Below are 16,716 nucleotides of genomic sequence, written 5' to 3' on the forward strand. Positions count from 1 at the left end.
ATCGCATTAATACATAATACAATATACACAATATCAGTATAGCAGAACAAATATTTATACGAATGAATATACTTTTTGCTTTATTTCTTTAACTCTCAGCAGAAGGCTGTAGGCTATGTAGCTATAATACATAGTTTGATGTTAATTTGATGATATTCTAATAAATTTAGCTTTTTAATTGAATGTAAGTAATATAAATAAGAAACCACTAACCTAATAACACTGTAAAAAGAAGTTTTTGGAAGTTACTGCTAGGGGAAATTATTATTTTTTTTAACAATCTTCAATCATTAAGAAAAGGTTATCATTAAGAAATGTATTGTTTTTCTTATTAATAAGTTTAAGAGATTCAACAAGCAGCAAAATTTCAGCAGGGAAAATATCTAAGCTATTGGGGAATTACCAACCTACATCACACATGACAACCGTGCATACCGGTTGCAAAAAAAGACCAGTTGCAATAGCAAACATGTCGTGTTGTGTGGTAGGATGCCAAATTCGAAAATAGAAGCCTTAAATTTTACTGTACACCACACTGCTTTTAATGCCAACTGCAGACAGCTTTGGCTAACAGCCATCAGAAGAGCTGAATGGAGTGAGGACCTAATTGAAAATGCTTGACTCTGCAGTTCTTATGTTATATCAGGTAAGTTCATGCTATGCTGAATCATACACATTATTCATTTATTCATTATTCAATTCGTCATATCATTACACAGACGAATTGTTCACCACAAAACTAGCAATGTCAGCTAACAATATGGCTAGTTTTGATTTCATGTGTACTTTAAAATCATATTTAATAACTTGAATCGTGTCTCACAAAAAGAAGTAACGCGATTGCATTTACGGAATAAACGAAAAACGAATGAAACTTTTATATTTGGTTACTCAAAGTGGATCGTTCTGGCTGACGCGTCTCCTTGACAGCAGCCCTCCGTCACGTCAGAGTTAATTCAGTCGCTGCTTCTGAGTGAAGATGGCGGAGGCCGCTGCTGCTCCACGACACCGGTTCTTCTGTCACTGCTGTAAAGGTGAAATAGACCCAAAGCTACCGGTGAGTCCACAGACTCTTATTTACCTGCCTATGTCTGCGTTTTGTCTGCTTACCCCATGTTAACCCCAACGCCTACCTTCTTACATAACTTACTGCAGAAGTACTAACTTACAGTACACGACTGTCTAATTTTATAGATGTCGCGTCTGTATGAGTCGACGCGCATTGGTTTGGTATTAGATAGAAACTGTCTTCAATGTAACTGCGGTCTAAATGTTATAAGGAGTGTGTGATGAGTGCCATGGTTGCGAGGAATTCGGTATCCAAGTTTGGGAGTTACACTGACTCCAAATTTAGCACAGTCTCGACCGTCTGAAGTAGAAACACGCATGCAGTACATTGACGGACACAAAGGTGCTTATGTCATGTCAATAAATATGATACAAGAAATGAAATATTTGATTGAAACTATACTGATTAAGCTGTCTAATACAATCTTAGTCTCCATTCTATCTTAAACTTATACACTATAAAAAATGCTGGATTCTACACAATGTGTTCATGTTGTCCCAACACAAATCGGTTAAGTTAATCGTTTTGACAAATTTAAGTGGACTGAACTTAAAGCAATTACGTTGTGCCAAAAAATACTTTAAAAATAGTGTTGTTTCAACTCATTTGTTTTTAAATAAGTGGTTTGAACAAGCAGCAAAAACATTTTATTACTTTTTAAATTGAATATTTAATCAAAAACCACACAGTTGAGTTTTAAAATTAAGGATTGTCGTTCCTCTCATTAGGAAATCATAAAATCTCTACTTTTATTTATCTGATTCATTTATTGATCTGAAATTTTATTGGTTTGTCGTAACTTTATTACTTAGCCAGTGTATATTAATATAAATAAAAATAAAGCATATACATATTAATTTATTTATACAATCTAGAATACTGGTGTCAAAGCTTTTTCATAATATTTTGTTCCTTTTTTATCTTTTGGGTAAACAAATGATTCATACAAATGTCAGCATAATAAAGGTATATTACTTTTAACAGAAGGGTTGAACTGTATTCTCTGGTCAGATTGTCACATATGTTTTTATACAAAACAGTATTGCTGAGCACAACTCTATCCATATTTCTGCACACAGTTTATGTAAATTTTGTGATTTAAAGGGTAAGTTTACCCAAAAATGAAAGTTATGTGATTGATTACTCACCCTCATGTTGTTCTAAACCCCCAATACCTTAGTTCATCTTCATAATACAGTTCCCAAATACTGAAATTTGGGAGTTCCATCATCCTCCATATTGGACAGTCTGGATTCTCAAAACGGTCCATGCCTTCAGTGGTTCAATCGAATAATTATCAAGCTACACGAATACTCTTGTGCACACATTAAACACTTTCTTCAATTCAAGGTATGTATCAGTGCACAGTGCTTATACATGCGCACCCTATACTGACACTAAACTCTTAGCACAAACTGTAGTATTCTTGTAGCCTCATAATATTCTGATTGAATCACTGATGAATGTAATAAGGGTAATTAAAAACAGAATATTAATTTTTAAATGAACTAACCCTTTAATGGTAAGTTCATCTCTGATCCCTTCATATAGAAGTAATACAATAAAGTTATCTGGAAGAACCAATAAGAGTTTAACAGTCAAAAGCTCACTGGAGAACTTTTTTATTAACATGTTAATAAACTAAACAGGGGAGGACTGGAACAAAAATTCAGCCCTGGCACTCACGATCTCCGTAACCTCTGATCGGGTCAGCCCCTCTCAAAACCAGCTGGCCGTTGTCGATTGGGCCAGCTAGTAAAATGTACCAGTCCCTAAAACAGCTAATACCATTGTCTTTATATATATATATATATATATATATATATATATATATATATATATATATATATATATATATATATATATATACAGTTGAAGTCAGAATTATTAGCCCCCCTTTGATTTTTTTTCTTTTTTAAATATTTCCTAAATGATGTTTAACAGAACAACAAAATTTTCACAGTATTTCTGATAATATTTTTTCTTCTAGAGAAAGTCTTATTTGCTTTGTTTCGGCTAAAATAAAAGCAGTTTTAAATTTTTTAAACACCGTTTTAAGGACAAAATTATAAGCCCTTTTTAAGCTATTTTTGTTTTTGTTAATCTACAGAACAAACCATCGTTATACAATAGCTTGCCTACTTACCCAAACCTGCCTAGTAAACCTAATTAACCTAGTTAAGCCTTTTAATGTCAATTTAAGCTGTATAGAAGTGTCTTGAAAAATATCTAGTAAAATATTATCTACTGTCATCATAACAAAGATAAAATCTTTAAAATGATTTATTAGAAATGAGTTTAAAACTATTATGTTTAGAAATGTGCTGAAAAAAATCTGCTCTTCATTAAACAGAAATTGGGGGGAAAAAAAAAAATATAAAAAAAAAATATATATATATATATATATATATATATATATATATATATATATATATATATATATATATATATATATAAATATATATATATATATATATATATAGTTTTTTATTTTAGTGTTTTTTTCGTGCTTTCCAATATTAAATAAGCGTAAACTTCAGACTAATTTAAAGGTCAGAATTGGGGCCAGTTTATTTGAGACTTTCAGTTGTATAAAATGTTACACATTACAATCTAATGACAAACAGTTTACATTCTGACATAATATACCTCTGTTTATTAATCTTTTAAACAGGAATATGTATGTCCCAGATGTGAATCTGGCTTTATTGAAGAGGTGTCAGAAAACTTCAGGTACATTTCTGCATTTATGCTACTAAATGTAGTGAATGATAAAGATTATTGCTCTTGTTTCATGGAGAACAAAACCTTCAGAAAAAAATTACATACAATAAAGAATAATAAATGAAAATGAAAAAGATACTGAAAATATTTATTAATTAATACCAATAAAAAATGTCTTTGTATTTATGTACATTTTAGACGTTTGCTCTTTTGTATTATTGCACATTATTTTTAATTTTGATGATTGTATTATTGTGAATAATATTGACAATATTGTTTTGTATATTGTCATTTACAATGAGTAAAACATGTTTCTTAGTCTTCTTCAGAATCGGGATGGTGCTGCTGGGACAGGCAGTGATGACATGACCTCACAGTTTGCTGAGGTATAATATTTTACTTTTACACCATGCTAATCATTTTTTACAAAATAATGAAGTGCACAGATACATTGTTTAAGTTAATAAAAACTACTATATACAGTTGAAGTCAAAATTATTCGCCCTCCTATGAATTCTTTTTCAGATATTTCCCAAATGAGGTTTAACAAAGCAAGACTTTTTTCACAGTATTTTCAATAATATTTTTTCTTCAGTTTTTTTAGCTACAGAACAAATCATCGTTATACAAAAACCTGCCTAATTACCCTAATCTGGCTAATTAACCTAGTTAAGCCTTTAAATGTCACTTCAAGATGAATACAAGTATGTTGAAAAATATCTAGTAAAATATTCATCATGGCAAAGATAAAAGAAATCTTCTTTCCCTTATACAGAATTTTGGGAGAAAATAAAGGGGCTAATAAATCAAGAGGGCTAATAATAATTCTGACTTCAACTGTACAAATCAAGATAATTTCATGGCAACTTTAAGAGGCAACTGGTTGTTATGTGATGATATTGGTTGTTCATAGTGTAATGTAACACCTGATTCACCTGGTCCATGGAAATTGTTTCTAAATAAGGTGTCGGCTTATGCCCTCGTGTCAGGTTAGTCCATGGTTTTACAGACTACTGACAGGCAGTTGCGATGATCAACCACAAGAGGGAGCCACGAGAGAAACTTGCATAGTGTTGCTTTCATTTATTTTTGTCTGTGTATGTCTTTTTGACTTTCAAGCTCTAGACACAAAAGACTACAAATATATAAACCTGTTTGTTTTTTGACCTACAGTTGAAGTCAGAATTATTAGCCTCCCTGTATATTTTCCCCAATTTCTGTTTAACAGAAAGAACATTTTTTTCAACACATTTCCAAACACAATAGTTTTAATAACTCATTTCTAATAATTGATTTATTTTATCTTTGCCATGATGACAGTAAATAATATTTAACTAGATATTTTCTTAAGATACTAGTATTCACTTTAAAGTGACATTTAAAGGCTTAACTATGTTAATTAGGTTAGAGTATTAGGCTAGTTATTGTATAACAATAGTTTGTGCTGTAGACATTAGAAAAATTTGCTTAAGAGGGCTAATAATATTGACCTAGGAATGGTTTTCAAAAAATTAAAAGCTGCTTTTATTCTAGCTGAAAGAAAACAAATAAGACTTTCTACAGAAGAAAAATGATTATCGGAAATAATGTGGAAAAATTCCTTGCTCTGTTGAACATCATTTGGGAACTATTTAAAAAAGAAAAGAATTTCACATGAGGGCTAATAATTGTAACTTTGACTTCAACTGCACATCTTATATGGTCATTATATGTCAACAAATTTTAATTTTAGGGGTGAACTGTCCCTTTAAGGGGTGTCAGTCATCATTTTCAATGAGTCTTTTGTCTTTGCTTTAGCTGTGGCAGCTGCTCTTCATGGAGCATTCAGCCCTGCTCTCCGAGCCCTCGGTCACAGACGCGCTCCGCAGCTCCGGGCTCCAGCCAGCAGTTGCTGATCCTGCCTCTGGGACGGCGGGACCTGTGGCATCCGTCGAGAGTCTGTCAGACTGCACCGAGCCTCAACAAAACAGCCCACAGACAAACTCCAGACAGGATCAGGGACAGGCTGTGGAGGGGTGTGTAGCAAAAGTAATAACAAAAGTATCAGTATTCACACTGGTGTATAAGGGAAAAAATAATATAGCCATTAATTAATAATATAACAATTTAATACTTGCAGGTTATTTGTTACACTTTATCAATCAGTGAGACTCTGTCTTTTTTGTGGAGGACGAATTACAAGTTTGTCCATTTTTTGGTCAGACATCTGTAAAAAAAATGTTGACGCGTAACCCCCCACCCCCCACCCCATCTATCAGGAGTTGTTTTAAAATAAATCATCATATTTAAGTATATATAAGTACAGGATATCAAAGCTCAGAAATAATTCTGAATTACACAAAAAAATGGTGTTTTTCTAAAAAAAATATATACATTTTTTAGAATGAATGATTATATTTATTCAAATATTCACCCATATGTCCTCTCAATCCCTCATTTTTAAACACATGTTTATTACTAAGTCAGATATTCTTATATTAAAGTTGGTTAAAGATAGTAAAGATAGTTAAATTGCATTTTTGATGCACTGATGCTCTCTTTTTGTCTTTCCCTAAGGATTGTACAGCAGTTCCTGGCAGGTCTGTTTTCCAATTCAGACAGTGCAGGTCCCCAAACCTCCTCATGGTATGTTTAAAATGGTTAAAACAAGACTCTTTCAGATATAATATAACACCAAAATAACACTTTAATCAGTCAATCAGTAAGATTTTGGATCAGTTTTACCAGTTTTACCTTACTTAACCCATTACCTCATCTTAACACATTCATTAATTTTTTTTCGACTTAGTCCCTGATTATCAGGGATCACCACAGCGAAATTAACCGCCAGCTATTCCAGCATGTTTTACACAGTGGATGCCCTTCCAGCCGCAACCCAGTACTGGGAAAATTACCTAATTTTATCTGATAGAAATGTTGTTCAGAAACCAGCAAAAGATATTCAAGTTCCACTTTTTTCCTGCCCTGAAAAAAATATTTAAAGATTACTCTCTTGGATTTACTACATTTACAGTGGTTGTAAACAATTTATTTGGGCTGAATTTAAGCCAACAACTTAAGTTGAACATTACTAAATTTCATTTGTTTGTTTAAATTCAACACATAAATCGTTTGCAACAATTTTGTCAGCATTTTTTTTCAGTGTACATTTCCATGGATTTGCATATATTAAATCAATATCTCTGTTGATTTATCAATAACCTGTTCCTCAGGTCCAGCGCGCTGCACTCAAACCCTGGAGACTATGCTTGGGGACAGGGAGGTTTGGATGCGGTCGTAACACAGGTTAGTCACGCTGTCATCTCTGACATCATCCAGTTATATGACTCATGGCCTCAGCCTCTTTGCACTTAGCCTCATTAGTCTCCTCAGTGTTTTGCCAGCTGACGATTAAAGGGACAGTTCAACCAAAAATAACCATTTGAGGATAATTTACTCATCCTCCGGCCATACAAGATGAAGGTCTTTTTTTAGTAAGATATGCTAAATATTTATTTATTTTTTTGCTGAAACTGTGGTTCTTGGTGATGTATAAAATGGATATCGAAGACTAGAGTTAAAAAACATATGAAGACAAAGCCAAATTAATACCAGTGGCTTTTTTATGTTTTATTTATATTTATATATAATATAAATTATATAATTTTAGGGTACATTACAAAAGAAAACAAGAACTGCAAGAACAACAAAAACAAACAATAATTAAACATGTGCATACTTAATACGACAGATAAAATATTTTAAAATGGTAGAAAACAAGTAAAGATAAACAAACAAATAAAATAATAATAGCAAAGAAACCTACTAAATGTAATTTCATTCATTCATTTTCTTTTCGGCTTAGTTTCTTTATTAATCTGGGATCGCCACAGCGGAATGAACCGCCAACTTATCCAGCACATGTTTTACGCAGCGGATGCCCTTTTAGCTGCAACCCATCACTGGAAAACACCCATACACACTCATTCACACACATACACTACGGACAGTTTCCCTTAACCGCATGCCTTTGGACTTGTGGGGGGAACCCAGAGGAAACCCACGCGAACATGGGGAGAATATGAAAACTCTACACAGAACTGCCAACTAACCCAGCCGAGGCTCGAACCAGCGACCTTCTTGCTGTGAGGTGATCATGCTACCCACTGCACCACTGTGACGCCCCCTTTCTTATATGCTCATGTTTGTAAAAATACATTAACTAACATCAACTAATGAAGCCTTCTTGTAAAGTGTGTTCATTATTATTCATTTGTATTGCATATAAGGATTTGCATTAAGCACGCAGCTAGCTTGGATACACACTTGTGTTGCGGACTCGGACAAAAGTATAAATCAGTTCTAATCCTCAGCAAACAGTACTTTCACAGCAGTTTGGTTCCTAAATCTAATTTTTGCGAGAGATCTGCAGAGTGGATGGCAACATCAACAGCCTGAGGTATCAGGACATTTGTGCTGCGCATTACATTACAAACCACAGCAGAGGGCAAATTCTTCAGCAGGAGAGCACTCCTCATACTTCAGCCTCCACATCAAAGTTCCTGAAAGCAAAGAAGGTCAAGGTGCTCAAGCATTGGCCAGCCCAATCACCAGATATGAATATTATTGAGCATGTCTGGGGTAAGATGAAGGAGGAGTCATTAAAGATGAATCTAAACAATCTTGATGAGCTCTGGGAGTCCTGCAGGAGCGCTTTCTTTGCCATTCCAGATGAGTTATAAAGAAGTTCTTTGAGTCATTGTAGAGATGTATGGATGCAGTCCTCTGAGCTCTTGGGAATCGTACACAATGTTAATTCTTGTTCCACTGCACCATGACTTTATATTCTATATTGTGCATTATTTCTGTTCAGTGACTTTTGTCTTAGCAAAGTCAGACCTTAGTGTCCTAATGAAATAATAAAAAATTAGGGCATGATCGTATTTTATCATGTTAAAATTTGCGTAATCTAGAGGCCTTTGCGTTTCATATAAGCCACTTCTGATACCAAATGATCAACTAGAAGTCAAGTTATTATTTGTTGTTCCTAAAACTTGAATAGAGGACAATGCTTTTGTCAGGTAGTGATTGTGTTTTTGACTCTGTTCTACTGAAGAAAATTAGTTTTCATCTTGGATGAACTGAGGGTGAGTAAATCAGCAGCAGATTTACAGTTTTCGGGTGTACCGTCTCTTTAAATTTGTGTAGGTCAAACATGTTATAGACCTTTTGCTGAAATGAAAGAAGCATCTTGGTCACCACTTCCCATTTTTCCCTTGTCTTTTCTAGTTGCTTGGTCAGTCTGAAAACAGCGGCCCCCCTCCTGCCGAGAAGGAGATGATCTCATCTCTGCCCACCGTTAGCATCTCCTCAGAGCAGGCTGGTGAGTTCCCATAATCCTCTGAGTCACACTCTTAAGTGCAAAAGCAAAACACGGCTGTTCAGATACATCTGCTCACCTCCAGGAAGTGTTTTTTTCTTGGCTTTCCTGGCAGACTATTGTATCGAGATTGATAGATTAGGGAGTGTGAACTGGAAAGTGTTAAAACAAGATGAATCTCTGTGATTCTGTCAACAGCGCATTGTGTTTTTGGTGTATTCATATAAAATATTTCCAGACACTTGCATCTTCCCCCCTCATGTTATTGATTGCAGAGCTACAAATCAGTTTAGAAATATTTGAAGATTTCCACTTGAAGGTCATCTCAACAGGGAATCTTTGCAGAATTATGTTCACTTAACTTTCCTAGAGATGGGTTGCGGCTGGAAGGGAATCCGCTGCGTAAAAACTTGCTGGATAAGTTGGCGGTTCATTCCGCTGTGGCGACCCCGGATTAATAAAGGGACTAAGCCGACAAGAAAATGAATGAATGAATGAATGAATAAATGTTCACTAAACACTTCTGAAACCAATGTATATGGGTAAAAATAAATAAATAAACAAATAAATAAGGTAAACTACTGAATATGCTTAATGAACCATGTATGGCTAAATCAATAAACAAAAATTCTTAAGTTCTATACATTCACATTGTAAAATTTGTATATTACATGCATATTTATTATAGATTTATATACAGTTGAAGTCAGAATTATTAGCCCCCCTGAATTATGAAATATGATGACAGTAGATAATATTTGACTATATATATTTTCAAGTCACTTCTATACAGTTTAAAGTGACATTTAAAGGCTTAACTAGGTTAATTAGGTTAACTAGGCAGGTTAGAGTAATTAGGCAAGTTGTTGTATAACAATGGTTTGTTCTGTGGACTATTGAAAAAAAAATTCAGAAGGGGCTCATAAGTTTGTCCTTAAAATGGTGTTTAAAAAATAAAAAACGGCTTTTGTTCTTGCCGAAATAAAACAAATAAGACTTTCTCCAGAAGAAAAAATATTATCAGGTATACTGTAAAAAATTCTTTGCTCTGTTAAACATCATTTGGAAAATATTTTAAAAAGAAAAAATTATGTGTGTGTGTGTGTGTATATATATATATATATATATATATATATATATATATATATATATATATATTGTAAATAAAGCAAATACATATTGAAAAGTAAAAGTTTCTATTATTTTTATAATAAAACTTCTTAATAAAACTTTAAATTAATTTTAGAAGTTAAATTCATTTATATATTCCCATGAATCATCTGTTGAGCTGCATCCCAATTATCACAAATACTGCAGAAGACCTATTGGGACTCGCATGGACTCAAGATTCTCACAGAAATCAGTCAAGTTTGGTGAAGAAAAAAATCATGGTTTGGGGTTACATTCGGTATGGGGGTGTGTGAGAGATCTGCAGAGTGGATGGCAACATCAACAGCCTGAGGTATCAACATTTGTGCTGCCCATTACATTACAAACCACAGGAGAGGGCAAATTCTTCAGCAGGATAGCGCTCCTTCAGCCTCCACATCAAAGTTCCTGAAAGCAAAGAAGGTCAAGGTGCTCCAGGATTGGCCAGCCCATTCACCAGACATGAACATTATTGAGCATGACTGAGGTAAGATGGAGGAGGCGTGAAATAAGGATCTAAAGAATTCTGATGAACTGTGGAAGTCCTGCAAGAACACTTTCTTTGTCATTCCAGATGACTTTATTATTAAAATAACAACTCCCCAGCAATGTGCCTTAATACACTTCTATTTTAGACCAGCACAATCATAAGTCCACAAAGTGGAACAAATGTACTTGCTATTTAAACAATGTGGCGCAAAGCATGAAAATTAGTGTTGCCCTGGTCTGAAAATGGCAACAAATCGCGCCAAACACATCTTGTGCCTTATTGTGCCGGAGGTATGATAAGGGCCCATAATGTTAGCAATGAAACACAATGGGATGTCAACTTACATCTCATATAACTATGAAAAAAAGAATTTAAAACATGAACAATAAGCGTTAAACAAATGCTTATGAAATCTCTTTTTTATTAGCATGCATGCAGCACCTCACAGTTGTTTTCTCCATTTCTTTTCTTGAGTTCATCCATGCCATATTTTCCCCCTATGTCTCTCTCTGTCTCTCTCTGTCTCTCAGCATGCCGGCTGGAATGCCCCGTGTGTCGAGAGGAGTTTTCTGTTGGGGAATCTGTCCGACAGCTGCCGTGTCTGCACTACTTTCACAGCAGCTGTATTGTGCCCTGGCTTCAACTGGTATGAGTTTCAGAAACCTGAATCTGTGTGCCATCAGACTACCAGAATAAAGGAGAAACATATGCTTAATTTAGGGCTGCTGTCATAAATGGTGGCAGCCATGTGTTAATCGTTGCTTATAGTTGACTAACAAGCAAAAATATATGGAAAGGCCCTCTAGTGGTTGACTGAAGAAAAACAACTTTACACTAATGGACTAGTCAAAGAATATTCAACTTTTTTCCACATGTGACTACTTTCTTTGAAATTATGGGTTGCACTTCCAGTTTGGTTCATTCACTTGGTATTTAAATGCAACATTAGTATCACAAGTGGCCAAAGCTCCTTTGAGTTCAGTGTTTCGTTCCTCCATATTATAAACTCTTTGCATTTTGTACAGTATAGTAAGTAATATTCAACAATTGGCATCAACAACATGAAAGCATGGATCCATCCTACCTTGTTTTAACGGTTTAGGCTGGTGATGGTGGTGTAATGGTGTGGGGGATATTTTCTTAGCTCACTTTAGGCCCATTAGCACCAATTGAGCATTGTGTCAACGCCACAGCCTACCAGAGAATTGTTGCTGACCATGTCCATCCCTTAATGACCAGTGTGCCCATCTTCTGATGGCTACTTCCAGCAGGATAACGGGTCATGTCATAAAGCGCGAATCACTTCAGACTGGTTTCTTGAACATGACAGTGAGTTCACTGTATGCAAATATCCTCCACAGTCACTAGAACGCGATCCAATGGAGCACCTTTAGAATGTGTTGGAACGGGAGATTCACATTATGGATGTGCAGCTGTCAAATCTGCAGCAACTGCGTGATGCTATCATGTCAATATGGAGCAAAATCTCTGAGGAATATTTCCAGTACCTTGTTGAATCTATGCCATGAAGTATTAAGACAGTTCTAAAGGCAAAAGGGGGTCCAATCTGTCACTAGTAAGGTGTACCTAATAAAGTGGCTGGTGAGTGTATAAAAAAGACGTGTTTGGACATTAACTTCTGAATGCGAAATTATCTAAATTTCAAAAGATGATTGACGGAGTACATAACTAAGCAGCACAACGGTACATTAATGAGGAAGTAGTATGTCCCAAAGCTGGCATACTCTACTCTTATACACTCAAATGTATGTACTTTTTCTTCACAAAAACAGTACATAGTTTAGGATGTAGTTTTAGTATGCGGATTGGGATGCAACAATTGTTTACAAGTGAACTGAATGCACTCCTGTAATTCACATAAAGCATCATTGGGCGTATAAATAGAGGTGGTCAGTTGCGATGTCAGTTTGTAGAGCAACTCAAAGACGAATTCACAATTGGAAATTCCCAGTGGGTTTTTAAAATGTCACGTCTAGATTTATGAGCACCATAAACCTTGTGGTTGACATTACTTGAAGAGGCTGTAATGCTTCTTCTGTACATTACACACAGTCAAACCGCAAACATGGATTTTTGAGCTGGCAGGTTTGAAATGATGATAATGATGTTTGAAAACTAGACAGCAGTTGTGCGCTAAATTAATCTATGCTACCAGTTAGAAGTTTAGGGTTCGTTATTGTTTTTTTTTTCCAAGTCTTTTATGTTTAAAGCTTTTTTTTAAACACTAATTAACACCATAGAATTTTGTTTTCTTCTATAGAATTCAAAAGTATTAGTTAGTCTTTTCCAAACTTTGAGTTGACATGAGACTATCTAGTTTTTTCCCCTCAAAAGTGAGTTCATGACTTGAAATTTTGAGTTATTTGCTTTGAGTTCCGACATTTTTCCTCTGGAAAAAATTAATTCAGAATTGCAAGAAAGCTTATACACTAATTAATGAAAAATGTATAATGATATAAATGAAAATAGCCCAAATTGTGAAATGTAAACTTGAATTTCCAGTAAAAAAAGGCAGAATTTTAATATATAAACTTAAATTCCACGAAACAAAGTGAGAATTGCAAGATATTTGCTCAGTTTTTAGAAAAAAGAAGCAAATTTACGAGACATAAACAAAGATTTGTGAGAAATGCACTTATAATTTTGACATTTTATTAAAAATTGTAATAACGTGTCTCGCAGTATCAACTTTGGATACTAACTTCACAATTTAAAACAAAAAAGGTTTAAAAATTGTGATGTTTCTTTCAGTTTTACTTTTAAGATTAAAATCACAATTATGAAAAAAAGGCTTAAAATGCACAATATAAAATCAGAACTCAAGTAAAAACAGCCTCTAAACATGCAGTTTAGACATTCATTTCTCCTAAAAACTATATACAAAACATTCATTATCTTTTTGTGTTTTTATCAGCATGACTTTGAAGTTTACATGATGCTATTTTGTTTTTTTTTGTTTTTTTTTTCAAAAGTCAGTTTATAACGTATAATATTTATAATGATGTAAATGAAAATGGTCAGGATTTTGAAGTGTAAACTTAAATTCCACAGAAAAGAAGTGAGAATTGCAAGATATTTTCTAAATTTTCTGAGAAAAAAGCAGTAGCAAGACATAAACAAGGATTTGCTAGAAATATAAAATTCTGACTTTTTATTAAAAATTATGATAATGTGTCTCAGTTTCAACTTTTGAGATTAAAATCAAAATTTCAACAAAAAAAAAAAGATTGAAATGCAAGATATAATCGTAATAAAGTCTCTAAACATCTTTTCCCTGAAAACTACACCAAGTACAAATCCACCACATCAGAAATGGTCCTCAATCATTACCGTTTTGTGTTTTTATCAGCACGACACCTGTCCTGTCTGTCGGAAGAGTCTGGATGGTGAAGACCGGGGTTTTCAACCACGACCAGATCCTCAAGAAACAATCCCATCACCTCCAGATTTACCAGAACGAAGCACCTTCGAGACTCTTTAGCCTCTTTCCTGCCTTTATCACTTTAATTATTCACCAGTGCTTCATGAAGCCTCTACAAAGACCTCAGGTGCCTTCTATTTCATTTTAGTCCAGGCAGAAAACCAAATTTGAGATGTCAAAAGCAACAACAAATGGTACTAATATACACTCACAGTGTACTGCTATATGAAATCATGATCGTAATGTTTTTATCCTGATAAACAGTAGCTATGTTTCTATTCAAATATGCAAACTAGACTTATGAGCAAAACTCAACACAGGTTCATTGTGGATATGTACCCCTGTTTACATTTCTGAAGACTGCAAAACATGTACCCAGATCTACGTCTGGCTCAATTTTATCTGTAAAACGAAAGATATGGGGTGGTATTGCTCCGCTGCCGGCTTCTGTTTCTTTCTGTGCTGACCGCTTACCTCCATGTGGACAGCTTTACCAGTGTTACCAGTTTGCCCAGTAGCTCGCTGTGTATGCTGATGGATTTTGAGATGACGTCGGGGTTTGAGACTGGTAAAGAACGGATCCAGAAACCAGGTAAAACAAAAGCAAAAAATATATAAACAAATAAACAACAGGCTAAAAACGTGGTGAACTCGCACTCGCGAAGGCTTGTCTTTTTCTAGATTGCTTTTGAAAACACTATCAGTTGGGTTTAGGGATGGGGTTGGGTTGGTCAGTCAGTCCACAGTAAGCTGGCCTGGTCAGCTGAAGTGTAGATATGTCTAGATATTACACCCTCTGGTGGATTTACGAGAGAAGAGGACGTGCAAAAGAAATTTGAGATCATCAAAAATAGTACACAGTGACCTCTGGTCCATTTGCAAAAACTGCAAGCAGACGTACCGGTTACGTATTTCTCTGTCTTCAGAAATGTAGACCTGGGTACGCATCCGCAATGAGCCTGAGTTGGAAAAACTGGAATATCGCATAAAACATTTGCGAATAAAACAGCGTTTCCATTCAAAGAGAACACAATCGTGACTTTCTGCTAAACTGACGTCAAATATGACTTGTGCCTCAGAAGATGAAACACAGTGAATGTGTGTTGACTTTTGGAGACGTGAAACCACTTTTTGGGAGAGTAGCTGCTCAAGACAGTTCTGGGAGCTAATAATAGGGCTGAAGGATTTTAGAATGACCGAAACAACATTTCAGATATTGTAGAATGTGGTCTGTCACTTGGTTTTCCTTTAATGCCATCTCGTCACACTTATTGCAGCCCAGGCTCATTGTGGAAATGTACCCCTGTTTACATTTCTGGAGACCAGGAATTATATACCCGAAGGTATGTCTGCTTGCAGTTTTTTTTTTTTTGTTGTGAATCCACCTGAGGCCGATGTGTACACTTTTTGATGAGTTTAAATTTATCCAGAGGGCGCAACAACATACACTACAGTTGACCAGCTTGCTATTAACTAACTGACCATCCCATCCCCTCCCTAAACTCTAGCGATAGTGTTTTCAAAAGCTATCTAGAAAAAGAAAGGCCATCATGACCACACAATTGTACCACATTTTCAGATTTTACAACGTTTTCAGTCTGTTATTTATTTATTTGTTGCTTTACTGAATTTCTGTAACCGTTCTTTGCTGGATTTGAACCTTGTCGTCACTGTCCACTCCACTCCATGTCCCAAGTCTTCTGGCATATGTGGAGCGCTACTGGGCAAGCCGTCCATTCAAGCTGTCAGCTAGTAGTGCAAAAAGGAACAGAAGCTGTTGGCAGCATCAGACTACCTCTGAGTACATATTTTGCAGTCTCCAGAAATGTAGACAGGGGTACGAATCCACAACGAGCCTGTGTTGACTTATTTTTATTTTTATAAATCAATATGACTTTGATACACATGCTGGAATGTTTATCTGATAAATGTGATTCCCAACTGAGCCTGGTATCTCTATGGAGGATTTTCCTTCACTTTCGTCAATTGGTGAAGTTTTGTTCCTCGCCACTGGCTTGCTTGGTTTGGCACTTGTGGAGCTGCTCATCGATGGATTTGCTCTTCAGTGTTTGGACTTTCAGCAGTGAAAATTAAACCACACTGAACTGAACTAAACTTAAACACTGAAAACTGGACGGACACTGTTTCAATTCACGATAATCTTCTATGTTAAGCTGCTTTGACACAATTTATATTGTAAAAGCGCTATAGAAATAAAGATGAATTGAATTTCCATCATAGTTTATGCACGTTTATTCTTATTGGTTAAAAATACTCTGTTGTGGTCAAGCTTTTTTATGCAAATTTTCAAAATGTATGTGCATCTTTGTGTTTCCATTAAGCATTTTAATGCCTTCTTTCAAAATGCGCATAAATATAGATGAATGGAAACATAGCTAGTAATTTGTCTTTTATAAATGGCTAAAAGATCGATCCCTGGAAAGCAGCAAGTCATAAGACTGTAGTTATTACATCATGATTTT

The 16,716-nt window shown here is 35.0% G+C and overlaps 1 protein-coding gene across 3 annotated transcripts; it reads left to right on the top strand.

The window, feature by feature from the left end:
* The first annotated feature begins 953 nt into the window (after window positions 1–953).
* Window positions 954–16,466, top strand: rnf115b (ring finger protein 115b). 3 transcript variants are annotated; one of them, XM_003200546.6, is made up of 9 exons: window positions 954–1,057; window positions 3,744–3,802; window positions 4,113–4,179; window positions 5,591–5,808; window positions 6,350–6,418; window positions 7,006–7,078; window positions 9,062–9,155; window positions 11,322–11,437; window positions 14,162–16,466. In XM_003200546.6, exons 1-9 carry the CDS (start codon window positions 980–982, stop codon window positions 14,291–14,293), a joined length of 906 nt encoding a protein of 301 aa, XP_003200594.1. In that variant the 5' UTR covers window positions 954–979; the 3' UTR covers window positions 14,294–16,466. The 3 variants fall into 3 exon arrangements, with proteins under 3 accessions (XP_003200594.1, XP_073787585.1, XP_021323951.1); XM_073931484.1 differs by lacking the exon at window positions 3,744–3,802; XM_021468276.2 differs by lacking the exons at window positions 3,744–3,802; window positions 4,113–4,179.
* The last annotated feature ends 250 nt before the right edge of the window (window positions 16,467–16,716 follow it).

Source organism: Danio rerio, chromosome 19 (assembly GCF_049306965.1).
Source record: "Danio rerio strain Tuebingen ecotype United States chromosome 19, GRCz12tu, whole genome shotgun sequence".
NCBI classification, from domain to species: Eukaryota; Metazoa; Chordata; class Actinopteri; order Cypriniformes; family Danionidae; genus Danio; species Danio rerio.

What these genes read in the sequence shown, in the direction of transcription:
- rnf115b (XM_003200546.6), top strand. Translation starts at nt 980, where the DNA reads ATGGCGGAGGCCGCTGCTGCTCCACGACACCGGTTCTTCTGTCACTGC. An exon ending in GGTCCCCAAACCTCCTCATG is followed by an intron (nt 6,419 to 7,005) that starts GTATGTTTAAAA and finishes CCTGTTCCTCAG; the next exon opens with GTCCAGCGCGCTGCACTCAA. An exon ending in CATCTCCTCAGAGCAGGCTG is followed by an intron (nt 9,156 to 11,321) that starts GTGAGTTCCCAT and finishes TCTGTCTCTCAG; the next exon opens with CATGCCGGCTGGAATGCCCC.